The 16,923-nt window shown below is 45.3% G+C and overlaps 1 protein-coding gene across 5 annotated transcripts in view; it reads right to left on the reverse strand.

Moving 5' to 3' along the window:
• The window catches only part of ITPR2 (inositol 1,4,5-trisphosphate receptor type 2), a 467,841-nt gene that overhangs the window by 411,923 nt on the left and 38,995 nt on the right, over positions 1–16,923 (reverse strand). For all 5 annotated transcript variants that reach the window (XR_011030536.1, XM_068277594.1, XM_068277593.1 and 2 more), the window contains exon 2: positions 3,642–3,712. Coding sequence is in view for 3 of the 5 variants with exons in the window: in XM_068277594.1 (XP_068133695.1) it covers positions 3,642–3,712 (71 nt within the window). In the remaining 2 variants the exon portion in view is untranslated. The remainder of the gene's footprint in view (positions 1–3,641; positions 3,713–16,923) is intronic.

Consider the following 16,923-nt stretch of genomic DNA (forward strand, 5'->3'; position numbering starts at 1 on the left):
ATAGGTCTGTTTTTGGACAATGACAGAGAATTGAGGCAGAGCGGGGTCAATGACAGAAGTGGGACAGAACGGGGCCAATGACAGAAAAGTGGTGCTGCACTGGCCAATGACAGAAGTGACAAGACAATGACAAATGACAGAAGTGACAAGACAAAGAACATTTATATCACGCTTTTCTCCTGGCAGACTCAAAGTGCTTCAGGGCTGCAGCCACTTGCTTTACAGGCAACCAGGATCATTAGGGAGCCTTGCCTAAAGATTCCTTTTATTTACTGGCTTGAGCCAGATTCGAACCTGGTCAAAGGCTCAAATCCCACATCAAAGGCAGCAGCCTTACCACTACGCAATGATAGAGGAGTGGGGCTGCACTGCGGACTCACCAAAGTGATTAGATAAATGTGATCGGATTGGCATAAAATAAATTTTGTTGATGTCCCAAGTCAACTGTGAATGATTCTAAAAGGTGAATGTTTAAAAAAAATTCTATTGACTACATCGCTTTCAATCAGTTGTGGTTCCGGAAGTACAGATTGGTTTGATGATGAATAATCGATGTACGACGACCATTCATTTCCAATCTCATTTATCTGATCGCAGCTCTTCACTGAAAACTGTACCGTTAATGGGTACCTTTAGGCTGCTTGCACACCAAGACGTTACAGGCGCACGTTAGTGCGCCTGTAACGCTCCCCCAACGCACAGCAATGTAACACAAGTGGGCTGTTCACACAGCCCACGTTGCGTTACATGTAACGCTGCACGTTCTGTGCAAAGTGCAGCATGCTACGGCGTTGGAGCGGCTATAGCCGCGTTAGACTGTTTGCACATGCGCAGTGGGGGGCGGAGGAGGCGGGGAGAGCCAGCTACAGTAGCCGCGCACATGGCTACTTAATATTCACTGCACTGGCGGGCGCTGATTGGCCGGCGGGACCACGTGATGCGGAGTGTCTCGCTCCGCATCACGTGGTCCCGCTGGCCAATCAGCGCCACTCTGGGAGATATTATGGGCATCGAGCAGCCTAACGCGGCTCACTCTACCGTCGGCTTTTGCAGCACCATACGTTGTGTTAGGTGCACGTTATGCGACCTTAACGTGCCACCTAACACAACGTCTTGGTGTGCAAGAAGCCTTAGACATTAGATTGTGAGCTCCTCAGAGGGACAGTTATGGACATGGATTGTTTAATGCACTCTGTAAAGTACTATAGAAAATGAGTCAGCGCTATATACAGTACAAACGTAATAGAATAAATAAAACCTCAGGCAAGATAGAAAATACAATGCTCAATGGAAATTATCAATGACCTAAACCTAGCAGTGTATGACACTGTGCACATGTATGTAAACTTGGATCTGTGCTCTAAGCTCATGCCCTCTGCCCCAGTTTTTTAGGTCCAATCAGGCGTCACTGAAAAATGAGTCTAAAAAATAAACAAAATATACCTGCGGTATGTAGTGTCTTCCTTGTGTGCATGACAACAGACAACAATCACATATTAACCAGTGTGCTTATCAGATACACAAGAATGCAGTTCATTCTGCACCAACAGGGAAAAAAAATTACTAATCTTGATCTGTTGCTGTATCATACAGGTGAAAGCAATACAAAACCATCCGGGACAGTGAGGTGGACAATATCCACAAACTCTGATCACCCCGCAGCCTTAGATTTATACTGAATGGAGGACGACACAGGTCTGGATAAATAGGAAATATTCCAGTTTTACTGATACAAATGCAATGTTCTCCGACCAGATCTATATTTTACAAAGAATTTGGCAAATATTTCAGTTTCTGGTTTTATCTCCAGACTTGTACAGCCTTGCCATGGGACTTGGAAAATGGTTGCTGTGTGTGCCACTCTGCTGATCACTGCAAGTGAATTCTCCTCCATAGTCCAATGTGTTTTTTGTTTCTTTTTAAACAGAGATTTATTAACCTACATTTCTCAACCTTCCAAAACGCCCTAGTTTATCATTGCGGCCGACTCTGCTTTACTGAATAGGCTGTTTCTACTCTAACTACAGGCATAGGCGGGGATCCCAGCTCGCCCCGTCCGAGCTCACTCCCGCATACGCCCACAGAAGTTCTCCTCTGATATCCACCTGATCCAACACGGTACACCCCAAAGGACCTCGTTGGAATCTACAGCGCGCCAGGTCCCTGGCTTAAAGAGACTCTGAAGTGAGTCTTAAAGCATGTCGTTACTGTAAAGCACTATAGATAGTGCTAAACCGCCGCATCCCCGCGTCAAAACAAGGGGTTTATACCCCCCAAGTCCCCTCTGCAAACTCGGGGGAGCGCTTCCTGATGAGGCAGAGCTTAGCGCTGTAGCTCTGCCTCGTAGCGCGTCAATCCTCGTTGATCGCCGCCTTTCCCCCGCCCCTCTCAATCTGCCTTCACAGAGAGGAGCGGGGGAGAGGCGGAGATCCCCGCAGCTTTTGACGTGCATGGAGGCAGAGCTGCAGCTCAAAGCTCTGCCTCTATGAGCAGCAAAATCCTCGACCAAGAAAGTCGTGGATTTTTCATAGGGGATTTGGGGGGTATAAACCCCTTGTTTTGCTGCGGGGATGCCTCGGTTTAGCACTATCTATAATGCTTTACAGTAATAACATGATTTAAGACTCGCTTCAGAGTCTCTTTAAAGTGGCCTGAAACTCTGACATAACATTCAATAAAAATGTGTGTTCCTACTTTTTATTACTCATACAGTTATCATATTTGCTTTTGTGCACAAGTTTCCAAAGTGTAGTTTATCTGCTTTGAAAGCTGCCATTGCATTTTATTCTTTTTCTATTATAACTGATTTTTATTATATATTAAAATCATCTAATGAGCTATTCTGAACTGTGTGTGTGCTTAAAGCAGAGACAGTTTCTCAGAGAGGTTTTTTTTTTTTTTGTTTTTTTTTTTACATTCTAGTGTTAATACATTTGTGTTTACTAAATAAAAAAAAGATACTGTTATCTCCAGTTTGGATGCGGATTTGAAGCTGAATAGCAGGACAAAGTGCTTTGCATCATTTCAGTGATGTTCTGCTAGAATTTATTTCTGGGATAGTAGCTTTAAAGCTGTAAGGAATCTAGAGATAAGTAATGCTGGCTTTCAGACCACTTTAAGAGGGACACAAGCAAAAACATCTGGGAAACCCAGAAGGATTCCCCCAGCCTCCACAATCAGGTGAGATCTTTCCTATTGGGCTTAGACTCCATTCACAGTGTGCGCTCTCTCTCCTTTTCTGTCTCTTTACCCTTAAAGAGAACCCGAGGTGTGTTTAAAGAATGTTATCTGCATACAGAGGCTGGATCTGCCTATACAGCCCAGCCTCTGTTGCTATCCCAAACCCCACTAAGGTCCCCCTGCACTCTGCAATCCCTCATAAATCACACTGCATTAGTTGTTTTCTGTTGCAACGGACAATATCATCACACCCCAGCGTGATGCAATGATAGTTCTATGGTAGGTTCACGTCAGGTGCAAGCAGCATATCCTGTCAGAGTAGTGCACCTCATGTGTGCTTAAAGTGGCAGTGAAACATCCTTTCATCGCACTGTATGTGTAACGCATAATGTGACTTTTCAGCACAATTGGCATGGCAACACATCCAGCAAGAGAAAACTTAGCATGATCAGAATCCTTACCTCTGAATTTTTTAGGCGGATTGGCGAGGTCTCCAGCTTCTGGGTTAACCACACATCTATCGTCAACCAACCTGCAAACATCAAAAAGATATTTTAGCTGCTACTGTGTAGCGAACGCACTCAAATATTGACATGGCAGAGAAGCTTTACCGTTCAGTAAACAAACTATGACGCAATACCCCCAAATATTTGTCAGGCTGCAGAGATACTTTCCATTTGTGTAATTGAAAAGTCATTAATGTTCTCCACAGCTGGCTTTGTGTTACACATAGGATATAATGTCACACCTTATACATGTACCGTAGGTTTCAGATCACCGTATGCAAATTGTGAGTGTCACAAGACAACAGATGCTCTCAAATTGGGGGACATCTGACATCCCAAACCTGAAGAGGTAAATGAATGCTATGAAGCTGAATATTCACCTTACGACCAAAAAAAATAGATCCCAGCGACGTCCCTCGGCGACAAGCACTCCCCATCCATCTTCCTGCAAGTGGGTACAAGCAATGGCACACAATGAGCGCGAATGGGAAGTTAATTGATTGCTGTATTTTGCGCAGAGTTGTTGAGGAACTTAAAGATCCAATGAGACTTTCATTATTTATCGTGTCGGCAAACGTTGTTCAAGTAATCGCGTGCTTGTACCCCCATCGCAAGATCAAAATCGGTGGAATGTATGGCTTGGACATGCTAGGAAATTTTGGGCCGATGTGGTCGATAACATGCACGGCAATAACAGCGTGATATTGCGATTAACGAAAACAACAGAACGCCTGGGCACTGTCTCCCTAAATGTTACACTGGGGTGTAAAATTAGTAACAAGCGTTTCTGCTATGTGTAGCAAATTCATAAAAGAATGGAAAATGTTAGAACAATCAAACTCAATTAGGCTTGCACAACCTTGATCTAGATAAGAAAACACTGCAACAAAAGTGGACTTAGGGCCCTTTTCCACTAGCTGCGATCCGCTTGAAACAGTGGATCGCCGGAGTTTGCCGATAGCTAGTGCACCGTGATTTACATGCAAATCGCAATGCACTTTTCCATTAGTGCATTTCGATTTTCCGCAAATCGCAATAGTCGGGCTGCACGATCATTAGTGCGATTGCGTTTCACTCCTGGTGGTTCACAGCACAATCACAGCAAGTGGAAAAAGAAGCTTTTGCGATTGCAAGTCGAAAAAGGCCTTTTAGCTGATAAAGGCTTTTTTTTTTTTTGATGAACAGATGAACATTAGAGATATTCACTTTTGAACTGGAACACCTTGGCCAGCACTGCCAGATGTCAGCAATCGGGATCCTCAGCAGCGGCAGCCACCACTGACGGTTTCTTTCATGAAGAACTGGGTCATCACTGCTGAACCTTTGCCTCTCTCTGAGCTCAGCCCCCCCAACCCCCCCCCCTCCCCCCCCTAATGTTTCCTTGGGGATCACAGATGATAGCCAAGTGCGACTGATGGCGCTGTAGTATGGCAGCCTTGGCTTGTGGCTCTTGGACATTTCCCCCCTTACTCTCACCATAACCCCCACCCCTCCAGAAACTGAATGGGCCAAAACCAACTCCGGGTACAACTCCTTTGTACGTGGCAAAATAAATGATTCTGATTGCGGGTATCAATGTGTTATAGCACAACTCACTGCGCACAGCGTGAATCAGAGAATGCGCGCGCCAAATCATGTACGAATCTTTCCAAAAATGGGCTTATTTCCTTGTCCACCTATCTATTAGCCGGTTCTATAAAAATATTTTTTTCAACACAACAATTGAAATGTACATTTTTTTTTCTTGGCGGATGTTAAATCTGCCAAAAAACAGGTGAATGTGAAGCTCAATGTGCCGTTTAGCTCTCACTATTCCTCAGAACACAAAACAAAGAGACTCAGTGTTGCAACCCTCTGTTTCGCAGTAACGGTTTTACTTCCGTTTCAAGGCAGCAGATTAGAAACACAGAAGAAATCTACACTGGTGCATCTGTTTCCTGTCTCAGGAGAGTCCATGCTGCTGAGCAAGCCGGGATCCGAGGACCAGGAAGGGATTATTCATATTTCGAGTCCTATAACTAAAACAGATGCCAGAACCTCACCACTCTTAGGTGACAGCCCTACCTGACAAAATACAATGCTTCCTAGAACTAATATAGAGGCCAGTACCTCACCACTTATACGTCACAGCGCTACCCGCCAAAATACAAAGCTCCCCTATAACTAATATAAGGCAGCAACATCACCACTCACAGGTTACAGTGCTACCAGGCAAAATACAAAGCTCCCCTATAACTAATACAGAGGCCGGAACCTCACCACCCACAGGTGACGGCACTATCAGGCAAAATACAGAGCTCCCATATAACTAATACAGAGACCGGAACCTCACCACCCACTGGTCACAGCGCTACCAGGCAAAATACAGAGCTCCCATATAACTAATATACAGGCAGCAACCTCACCACCCGCAGGGGACAGCACTACCAGGCAAAATACAAAGCTCCCCTATAACTAATACAGAGGCCGGAACCTCACCACCCACAGGTGACGGCACTACCAGGCAAAATACAAAGCTCCCCTATAACTAATATAAGGCAGCAACATCACCACTCACAGGTTACAGTGCTACCAGGCAAAATACAAAGCTCCCCTATAACTAATACAGAGGCCGGAACCTCACCACCCACAGGTGACGGCACTATCAGGCAAAATACAGAGCTCCCATATAACTAATACAGAGACCGGAACCTCACCACCCACTGGTCACAGCGCTACCAGGCAAAATACAGAGCTCCCATATAACTAATATACAGGCAGCAACCTCACCACCCGCAGGGGACAGCACTACCAGGCAAAATACAAAGCTCCCCTATAACTAATACAGAGGCCGGAACCTCACCACCCACAGGTGACGGCACTACCAGGCAAAATACAAAGCTCCCCTATAACTAATATAAGGCAGCAACATCACCACTCACAGGTTACAGTGCTACCAGGCAAAATACAAAGCTCCCCTATAACTAATACAGAGGCCGGAACCTCACTACCCGCAGGTGACAGTGCTACCAGGCAAAATACAGAGCTCCCATATAACTAAAAAAATTCACACCAACTTTACCAAAAATTGTATGGCGTATGATAACTGACAAAGGCGTGGAACGGCGAAACGCGTCATTACGCTACCAGCACGGGAAAGCCCTACGGTGGGGCACCCAAGATCCACTTCCACCTGATCCACCCACTGCCGATGGCCACAGCAGACTGAGGCCACCCACCCGGGACAGACCGAAGGACTATATGCCCAGCTACATGCTTGTAGTTATGATCACATAGTAAGTGCATTTCGTGTTGTGCATTTGTCTTAAATAAAACGTTATCACACTACGGATCGCTCCTCCTCTCTAATTTTGTCTTTAGCACAAGCCTCCCGACAACAGGACTCTAAAGGAGCTGCTAGAGTGTGATCACTTCAATCAACCTGCTGACCATTGTCGCCGCCCCTGCAGCGCAAGATTTCACATCACCTGCCTTTCACATCAGATGGTGAAACAGAGATCCCCGTGTGGCCTTATAGGTCATTATATATTCCGTGGTGTGGTAAAGAGTAAGAAACAAACATGGGGTAAGTAGAAATACAGACACTGGTACAAAATACAGAATTGGTAAACAAAGTAATTGCAGTGACAAATGTAACACGATAAATAAAATGTATAAGAAATTTCACGACACAAAAGGGTGAGAGAGCCCTGACCTTGGGAGATTACAATGTAAAGGAATAGGAAGGAAACAACAGGTGCGGTAGTAAACCATTTGTAAACCAAGAGGCAATGTGTTTTTAGGTTATCTAGTAAGGAGTTCAACTTGGCCAGAGGTTGAAGGAGGAGTGCCCTAAAGTCTCATACACACGCTTGACTAAAGTTGACTGAGGCAGCCAATAACTACTGCCTCATCCGGTAATCAGGAGTGTGTACAGAGGCACCCAATACCCGACCCATGATGCACAAGCGATCTGCTTGGTGGATCTGCTCAGCCCAAGTGACGGCCGATTCCTTTGTGCACGCCGTTGCCTAACCCGCCACATGACATCACACACGCTCTGCTCCATCATCCCTCCGCAGAGCAACCATACATGTCATCAGCTACACAGCTGACTCGTGTCTGTGTAGCCCAGCAAAGGTCCCGATCCCTAAAAGGCGACATCCATCAAAAGCGTGTACGTACCTTAAAGTGAACCTTATCTGTGTGGAAAGAAACAGGTTTAACTTACCTGGCGCTTCTACCATCCCCCTGCAGCCCGCACCGGGACAAACCAATCGTCTGTTCCCCCACAGCGACCTACTTTCGCTTTGATGCGTGGCCCTTTTCCGCGTGACTCCTAATGGCACTCCCATGGACGGGAGCGCTCTGTGCATGTGCAGTACGAAAAAAAACTCTACTGGGCATGCACAGAACGCTCCCGGTGACAGAAGCGTGATCGAGGACATGTTTGGCCGCTCAAGCGCAGTGGCCGTCGCCAGTTGGCCAGCCGGAAGAGGGTCACTGCGGGGGACTTGAGGGACACTTAGTGACAGCACGGGCACAGGGCTACTGCCATGGGCTGGTAGAGGCACCAGGGAAGTTAAAATGCTTTTTTTTTCTACAGTTAAGGTTCCCTTTAAGTTAGAGTGCATGCATGTGGAAAAAAGTGAGTTTTGAGGGAGGGAGCACTTCAAGATTTCAAAGGTTAGAGAGTGATGGATGTATTTTGGAAAAGGATTCTAGAGGAGCAGTAAGGCACGTGAAAAGTCTTGTATATGTGAATATGAGGAGGTGATTATAGAGGACAGAAGAAAATCATGTGCAGATCTGAGCTTGCGATTGGGTTGGTATCTGGAAACTAGTGAGGAAATGTACAGGGAAGAGAGATAGTGGAGAGCTTTGTAGGTTAGAGTTAAAGAGGAGCTGTCAGCCATAGTATCTCAGAAAAAACAACAACACATATATAAGTAGATGAATACTTGCTCTACTTATACAACATATGTATTGCACTTTACACATTTTGATTTTAGTGACTTTTCTACAGTAAAAAAAAATTGAAACTCCTTCTTAGCATTTCCCATCTTAACTGTGGCTATTTTGAAGCCAATTCTGATGTAATTTTCTCCCTTACTATTCTCTGCCTGATTTGCCCGCCCTTCACTATACGGTAGAAAGTGCATTGTCTCAGCATGAGAATATTGGGCAATCAAAGAGGAACAGAGGTGTGGGAGGGGAAAACCAGGAAGGAAAGAGGCTTCAGCCAATCAGGCTGCATTAGTTAAAGCGGTTTAACACCCAGCATTACAACTTTGCTTTAAAAGATTGCTTACAGCTTACAAACTATTATGCCAGATTTTTTTTTAAGCAGAAATTCACTGAATGGGTTAAACATGACATTTTAGTGTTGGATTTAACTAGGAATTCGTTCTTATCTTTAGTTACAAATGTATCTTTATTTGGAATACAAATAGACCTTTGAAAAGCCTGCTGGGGAAGCCCTCTTTGTTCTCTCAGAGCAGTGTTTGTTTGTTACATTGTAGATAGATACATTTGTAACTAAACAAGCAAGCACGGAGGAGGATTTCTAGCTAAATGCAGCACTAAAATGTCATGTTTAATCCATTCAGTGAATTTCTGCTAAAAAAAAAATCTGGCATAATAGTTTATAAGCTGTAAGCAATCTTTTAAAGCAAAGTTGAAATGCTGGGTGTTAGACCACTTTAAGTCTGGGGAAGTACAGAAGCAAAAAAGGACAATCCAGCATGCCCTGCAGCTTCCTTTTTGTGCCAAATAAGAGTCAGATAAACTGGGGAATGATCATTTATCCACAAGAAAAGTAATAGTGATTTTAACTTTTGGATTGCCTGGTTAGCATCCTTATTACTTGTTTACCAGATAAACATAAAGAATTGATTTTTGATTTTATGCCCGACAGTTACACTCTAAGAGTCTGAAAAGGATCCTCTGGTTAAATGGCAGCTGTGCTGCATAACAAGCCCAGTATTTAATATATATACAGCATGGATCCATGTCTATACAGCAGCAAGGTCAGGGGACAGAGGGACACCCACTATAAAGTGACAAAGATCTGGTGGCAGTAAACTCCCAGTAACCTGGAAACTCACGTCTCTGATTAATCAATAACCCGACTGAGGATTGGATTACAAGGCTGAACACAGACTAAATTCATCCACTTCTGCTTTTTACATCTTTACTAGTCCCTTCACATTGCAGTGTGACCTGTCCACAGTGCCAGTCCCCACCGCATTACAATATTTGCCATTTCCATATTTATCTTACTTTATTTCACTGCACAGACCAAAGAGCAATCATATGCATGAGCTTAAAGGGGCACTATGACAAAAAATGTTAAAATGTAAAATATGTGCAAACATATACAAATAAGAAATACTTTTTTTCCAGAGTAAAATGAGCAATAAATTACTTTTCTCCTATGTTGCTGTCACTTACAGTAGGTAGTAGAAATCTGACAGAAGCAACAGGTTTTGGACTAGTCCATCTCTTCATGGGGGATTCTCAGGAATTTCTTTATTTTCAAAAGCACTTAGTGAATGGCAGTTGCTCTGTCCAACTGCCAAAAAACTGTGCAGCGACCAGGGAAGCTGGCCAGCATCATTGTTTAAATCCTTTTTAGGGAATATCTTTATAAAGAATAAAAGCCTTGCTGAGAATCTCCTATGAAGAGATGGACTTGGCCAAAACCTGTCATTCTGTCAGATTTCTACTACCTACTGTAAGTGACAGCAACATAGGAGAAAAGTAATTGATGGCTCATTTTACTCTGGAAAAAACTTACTTCTTATTCGTCTGCACATATTTTAAATTTTACAATTTTTCGCCATAGTGCCCCTTTAAAGAGAACATGTTGCAGATATTTCCAGAGATAACTAGGAAGATTTGGCCAACCAAAGCCAAAAGCCACCAGCATTCTCCTGTCGTATCGGACCTAAAGAAACCCCAAAGCTACCCACTGAAAGAGAAGGTTAAGCACAAGTTTTCCTCCAGAGTCTGGCACAGTTTATTTTATATGCAATTTAAAAAAGACTATTTCAAATAAATATTGTAAAATTAATTGCTGCAGATTTTGCAAAATAAAAACCCATTGTCCCAATTTACAGATTCTCATCTCTTCCTGAGAGACTTCCAGATGCTTACACACATCCTGTCCCAAAAGTCAGTCTGAAGCTAGGCCCCCTGTACTACAGAGTGGCCAGCCCTGACAGGCATGGCTTCAGCTGGAAGAAGAAGATCAGGAGAGGAGTATCTATAAATTGGTGCAGAGGAAGGCCTCATTCACACTTGGGCGCTTTTAGCCTGTGTGTTTGCACTTTGCTGATCACCGGCGATCAGCAAAGCGCTGCAGCACAGGTAATCCTCTGCGACTACTCACACAGCAGCGATTAAGGCACATTTGAGATTTCCGCTGATCGCAGCCATTCTGCATGCAGCATTTTCCCAGCGATTGCGTCGCAGTTCTCATTCACCGGAATCGCAAAACGTGAAAATGCAAAATCGCACTCGCTAGACGACTGGAATTTGCGGTTTCAAGTGTGATCAGGGCTGAAGTGTTTTGGTCATGAGCATATCAGGGCTGGAAATGACTACAATACAAACATAGATAATCTATGGGGTTTTCTTTATCTGGGTGAGCCCAGCGGTTCCTGCGCACGCTGTTCTGTCACATCACATTCATCAACAGAAACAAAATTCACCTAGATAAGACAGCCTAGCCACTGGGGATATTGCATTGTTCCAGCTTATGCTCTTTAGCTTACAGCAGGACTAACAGCAATTGCGCTAGCGATTTGTAGTGGGTTCCAGGCCTGAGATAGAAAGGGTCAATTTATTTCACCTGTGGCGTCAGATCTATTGCATTTCCACATGCAGAAAAAAGGCAGGCGGCTGCACAGAGTGGAGACTGGTGCCTTCTTCTCTATGCTGTGGCGCTCCTCCCTGTGTTATCTATCCCGGGGCGCCTGTGTCATGTGACAAATGCTAGAGGCCTTACACTAGAGGCACTGTGGCATACACGCCAAACCTCTAGTGTTAGGCCTCTAGCATAACATATGCATCCCGGGATAGAAGACACAGGGAGGAGTGCTGCAGTATGGAGAGAAGACACCAGACATGGGAGGAGGCGCGCCGGTGGAACAGTGAGAGCAGCTCCGCTGACAACACCTGGGAGGAAAAATTTAATGGGAAAGAACTGGGGGCCCAGCAGGTGGTGGTTCCACGCATTTTGAATAGATTTCGCCCCCTTTTCAACTTGTGGGCTGCATTGCTCACATTAGGCTTCCTGCCATTTGGGCAATGCAAATCTATGAAGACAGCAAGTCTATGAAGTATCCAAAATGCTGCATTCCTGACGCAAAGTCCACAGATGGTTGCCGTGTGATCCGTGCCTAACGCACTGATTAAGCGGAAATGCAAGTCAATGGGTGATACAGTAAACAATGGGAGTGTTGGAATTATCAACAGGATTACTTATATTGCAGCATAGTAAAGCAACCACAAGATGTCACTGTGTTTGTAAAGTGCTGCAATTATCTCTATGGTATTGTGATTTCCTGTATTCATTTTGCGTTCCTCTCTGTTCTAAGTAAGCTGCATTATCGGATGGTGGTGTATGATTTACCTCTGCACCTTTTCTTCAGCAAAGAGTTTTAACTTGTTATACTAGGTGCCTATCTGCATGTACCGACCACTCTACTCCATCAGGAAGCGTGATGCAACACGGCACGCATGCACGGACTGACGAATCACAGTGACGTACTTTCTGCCCAGCAGGGCATACATCACTGAGCGGGGGCGGCACTATGCAAATGGCCCGGCCGACACACGGTGGCCCAGGGTCATATGTAGGCTGGTTTCTATGGTGCGATGTGGCAATTTGCAAGTGTAACACCAGCCTCCATGCTCAACAGCAAAGTAAGTCGCCCCTTTTAAAGGTAAATCAGCAATGGCAGCTTCCATATCTCTAAATTCATGTTTATTTTAGTCAGATATTTAGCACAATTCTATGACTTTTGGAGACAAGAAGTTGGTAGACAAAAAGCATACAGTTCAGTTATCACACCAAACAATGCCATCTCCCTATTACGTAATGCTACAAGAGCTCCCAGCGGGTAAACAAAGCCCGTCCTTGCTGGGTGAGTCTCTAAACACACAGTACAACAGCAGCCAACATATAACAACATAAACACACTTCACTCTGCACAGATCCATGCTCACATCACCCCTTCAATTACTACTACTACTACAGTACAACACAAAACAACCACAGTAACCTATAAAGCAACTTAGAAGCCGCGCTGACGATTACTTGGTTCCCATTGTCATGGCAACCTCTCAGCATCAATGCTATCACTGGTCAATTCATCTTTTGGGTCAGGTCTTTTCATAAAAGCTTGGAGAAGCCTGAGAAGGAAATACAACAAAGTTACAGCGTGCACAAAAACAGTGCTCATAACACAACCCAAATGTCTGTCAGAAAGTACCCTTAACAGCAGGTGAAGGTACATGATGCCAGTAAGACTGGATTATACTATGGGGACAGATGGAGGATCTGAAGGCACATCAAAATCTAAATTCCCTACGATAGTCATTATTTTATTGGGATGTGGGAGGAAACGAGATACCTGGAAAAAACCTAGGAAGACACAAAGAGAATGGATAATTCCATGAAGACAGTGCCCTGGCTGAACAACAATCCTGGGATTCCAGCACTGTAAAGCGCTAACCACTTAATGACCATGCTGTCCACACTGTCAGTCAGACGCTGCAGTGAAACTGGTAGGTAACTAGTGGCTTCTGAGAGCTCAAATAGGACTGCAGACCATACAACAAGCAGCATTAACCTGCCAAGCATTACATGCAACATTTTTAACTATGTAATAACTGCACATATATTATGTCAACAACTAGCATCAGGACCATTTGGATACATTATGTAGCAATTGAGTGAAGGTCTTCCCCACCCAGTGAGGGACTGAGCCATGTGGGACCAGGGCTGTGAGGTCGGAGTCGGAGCAATTTTGGGTACCTGGAGTCGGTGGTTTCATAAACTGAGGAGTCGGATGATTTTTGTACTGACCAGGGCTGTGGAGTCGGTACAAAATCATCCAACTCCAACTTTTCAGTTTATGAAACCACCGACTCCAAATCCAACTCCGACTCCAGGTACCCAAAATAGCTCTGACTCAGACTCTAATACTTACCAGGCCTGTGGATTTGGTACAAAAATCATCCGACTCCGACGCCTCAGTTTATGAAACCATTGACTCAAACTCCAGGTACCTAAAATTGCTCTGACTCCTCGACTCCGACTCCACAGCCCTGTGTGGGACTAACATATTTCAGTCATCCACAGGAATTGGCAAACCTATAAAGGCTTGTACCCACAATGTGATTTTTGAGGCGATTTTTCCCGGGACGCACTTTTTTTTTCAAGACAATCATTTTTACGAGAACATGTAAACGTAGTTAAACAATGTTAAGTGACGTCTGGCAATCACGACCGTCGTGACGGATCCCACCATGGACTATCATGCGATTCCCCATAGACTTCCGCGCTAATTACTGCTATCATTAAAAGTCTCATTCGTGCCCTGCATTTGTTCCTTCAGTACCAGATTGCTGAAGATGGATCGAGGAATGCTCGATCTTCGTATCTTTCATTGCTGCAGATCCAGCGATCCATCTTCACGTGAGTGTTCACCTTTACATTATCAAACACAATAGTCAGATCTTCCAGAGGCCTGCAATGTTCTCCTAGAGACCACCGCTGGATGCTGGGACCGCCTGGAAGTTCGAGGCTCAGCTCCTGGCTGTGAATGAGCGCAGCAGCACTGCACAGGACCCTCACACCTGCACACTAGCCCCAGCAGCTTTGTGCTACTGTGCAGGCTGCCAGCCACGCTCGTTCATGGATGGGAGCGCGGTCACGCAAACTTTTTTCAGCAACCTCTTGTTGAGGTGCTTTTGGAGGTCCAAGCGCTGGATCAGTGGAGGTGAGGGGGACAGGTGAGGGCTGTGCATTATCCAGAGGCTCCCCTCTTTTCCCTACAGGCACACTTCAAGGTGCATACACACACAAATTTAAATTTAGCAAGGAGTTTACAGCCCCCACCCCCTCCCATGCCAGAAAGCGATCTGCAATGCGCCACCATCCCCTCCTTCCCCTCCATAGTAGGAAAAAGAAATATCATGGATAGTGACACATCTGTGCAGCACTACCCCAAAATGTAGGAGATCAATTTCTTTGAGATCTGATCCAGTACTGAGTGGTACTAGGTGGTAGGCTGGTAAGTAACAACTATTACGTAGATAATGATTGTTTACATCACTTAGGCCTCTTTTCCACAGACTGTTGATAGGCAGTGCAGTGCCTCTCAAACTGCTCACTGCTGCCTGGTAACTGCTTGTTGCTGCCTAGTAACTGCTTGCTGAGCACACAGTTCAACAGTCCGTAGAAAAGAGGCCTTAACCTCCTTAGCGGTAACCCCGTGTGTGACACGGGGTAAGCCGCCGGAGGGTGCCGCTCAGGCCCTGCTGGGCCGATTTAAATAATTTTTTTTTTGCTGGACGCAGCTAGCACTTTGCTAGCTGCGCCAGCACCCCGATCGCCGCCGCGGCGCGCCTGATCGCCGCTATCCAGTGCGGCGCGCGCCCCCCCCCCAGACCCCTGCGCTGCCTGGCCAATCAGTGCCAGGCAGCGCCAAGGGGTGGATCGGGTCTCCCAATGACGTCCCGACGTCGCTGACGTCGGTGACGTCATCCCGCCCCGTCGCCATGGCGACGGGGGAAGCCCTCCAGGAAATCCCGTTCTTTGAACGGGATTTCCTGATCGCCTATCGCCGGAGGCGATCGGCGGGGCTGGGGGGATGCCGCTGAGCAGCTAGGCTCGCTACATGATTTAAAAAAAAAAATTAAAAAAAAACTGCTGCGCTGCCCCCTGGCGGTATTTTTCATACCGCCAAGGGGGTTAAGGTGCATACACACATGCAATTGTGATTTGCCAATCACTGACCAGTTCTACCATTTCCATGTAGTATGAAGGCCAATAGATTTTGAATACTATGAAGTGATTGTGTAGGTAAGCTTAAAAGCTACATGGAAATGGTAAAATTAAGCAATCATTGTCCAATCAAAATTGCATGTGTGTACCAAGCTTATAACTATCTCCTTCTGCAAATGCTTTTTTGTAAGCGATACATATACCGGAGACCCGATAGTTTGGTCAGCTGAAGTTTCTGATTTTTGTTATTTTGACCAGCTGTCTATTGCAAATATAAGATTGTCATCAAAACAAAAGGTCTTCATTGGCAGAAACTCGATCTACAGGGACAGAGTCTTTTCAGCCAAGCATCAGACAAGTCTTGCGTAACCAGAGAAAGTTCATTCACCTCAGCTTTGGCACAACACTGCTCATAGTTTCTCAGCTGAAACAGGCCTAACAGGCCCCCTATCACCTGACCTGCCCTATGTATAATATAGTCTATGCATGGTCCTCTTGCCTTTGGACTACTTTCTCCAAGGTGAATGCTAGATATATCCTATTAAAGGGGAACTGAAGTAAGAGGAATACGGAGGCTGCCATATTTATTTCCTTTTAATCAATACCAGTTGCCTGGCAGCCCTGCTGATCCTCTGCCTCTAATACTATTAGCCATAGACCCTGACCAAGCATGCAGCAGATCAGGTGTTTCAGACTTTAAAGTCAGATCTGACAAGACTAACTGCATGCTTGTTTCTGGTGTTATTCAGATACTACTGCAGAGAAATAGACCAGCAGGGCTTCCAGGCAACTGGTATTGAGGAAATAAATATGGCAGCCTCCGTATACCTCTTATATCAGTTCCCCTTTAAAGAGGGCAATACACGGTATTAAAGAGACACTTAAGCCAGAAAAAAAAAATGAGTTTTACTCACCTGGGGCTTCTACCAGCCCCCTGCAGCAGTCCTGTGCCCTCGCAGCCACTCTCTAATCCTCTGGTCCCCCGCTGCCAGCTAGTTTCGTTTTTGCCGACAGGCCCGTCAGGACTCGCCACGCGTATCTTTTTCTGCTTGAAGTATGAGCACAGCTGTAGTTTAGCAATAGAATAATGTAAGAGGGTGGGGCACAAGTAAAGGGGTGGAGCTGTATGAGCTCTGGAAAACCTGTGCTGCAGGAGACTGAGCTCCCAGTCAGGTGCTTGAGGCTTCCATTTTTGCGATTTGCATCAGATTCACAGAACGCAAATTCACCTACTGAAAT

Source organism: Hyperolius riggenbachi, chromosome 3 (assembly GCF_040937935.1).
Source record: "Hyperolius riggenbachi isolate aHypRig1 chromosome 3, aHypRig1.pri, whole genome shotgun sequence".
Lineage (NCBI taxonomy): Eukaryota > Metazoa > Chordata > Amphibia > Anura > Hyperoliidae > Hyperolius > Hyperolius riggenbachi.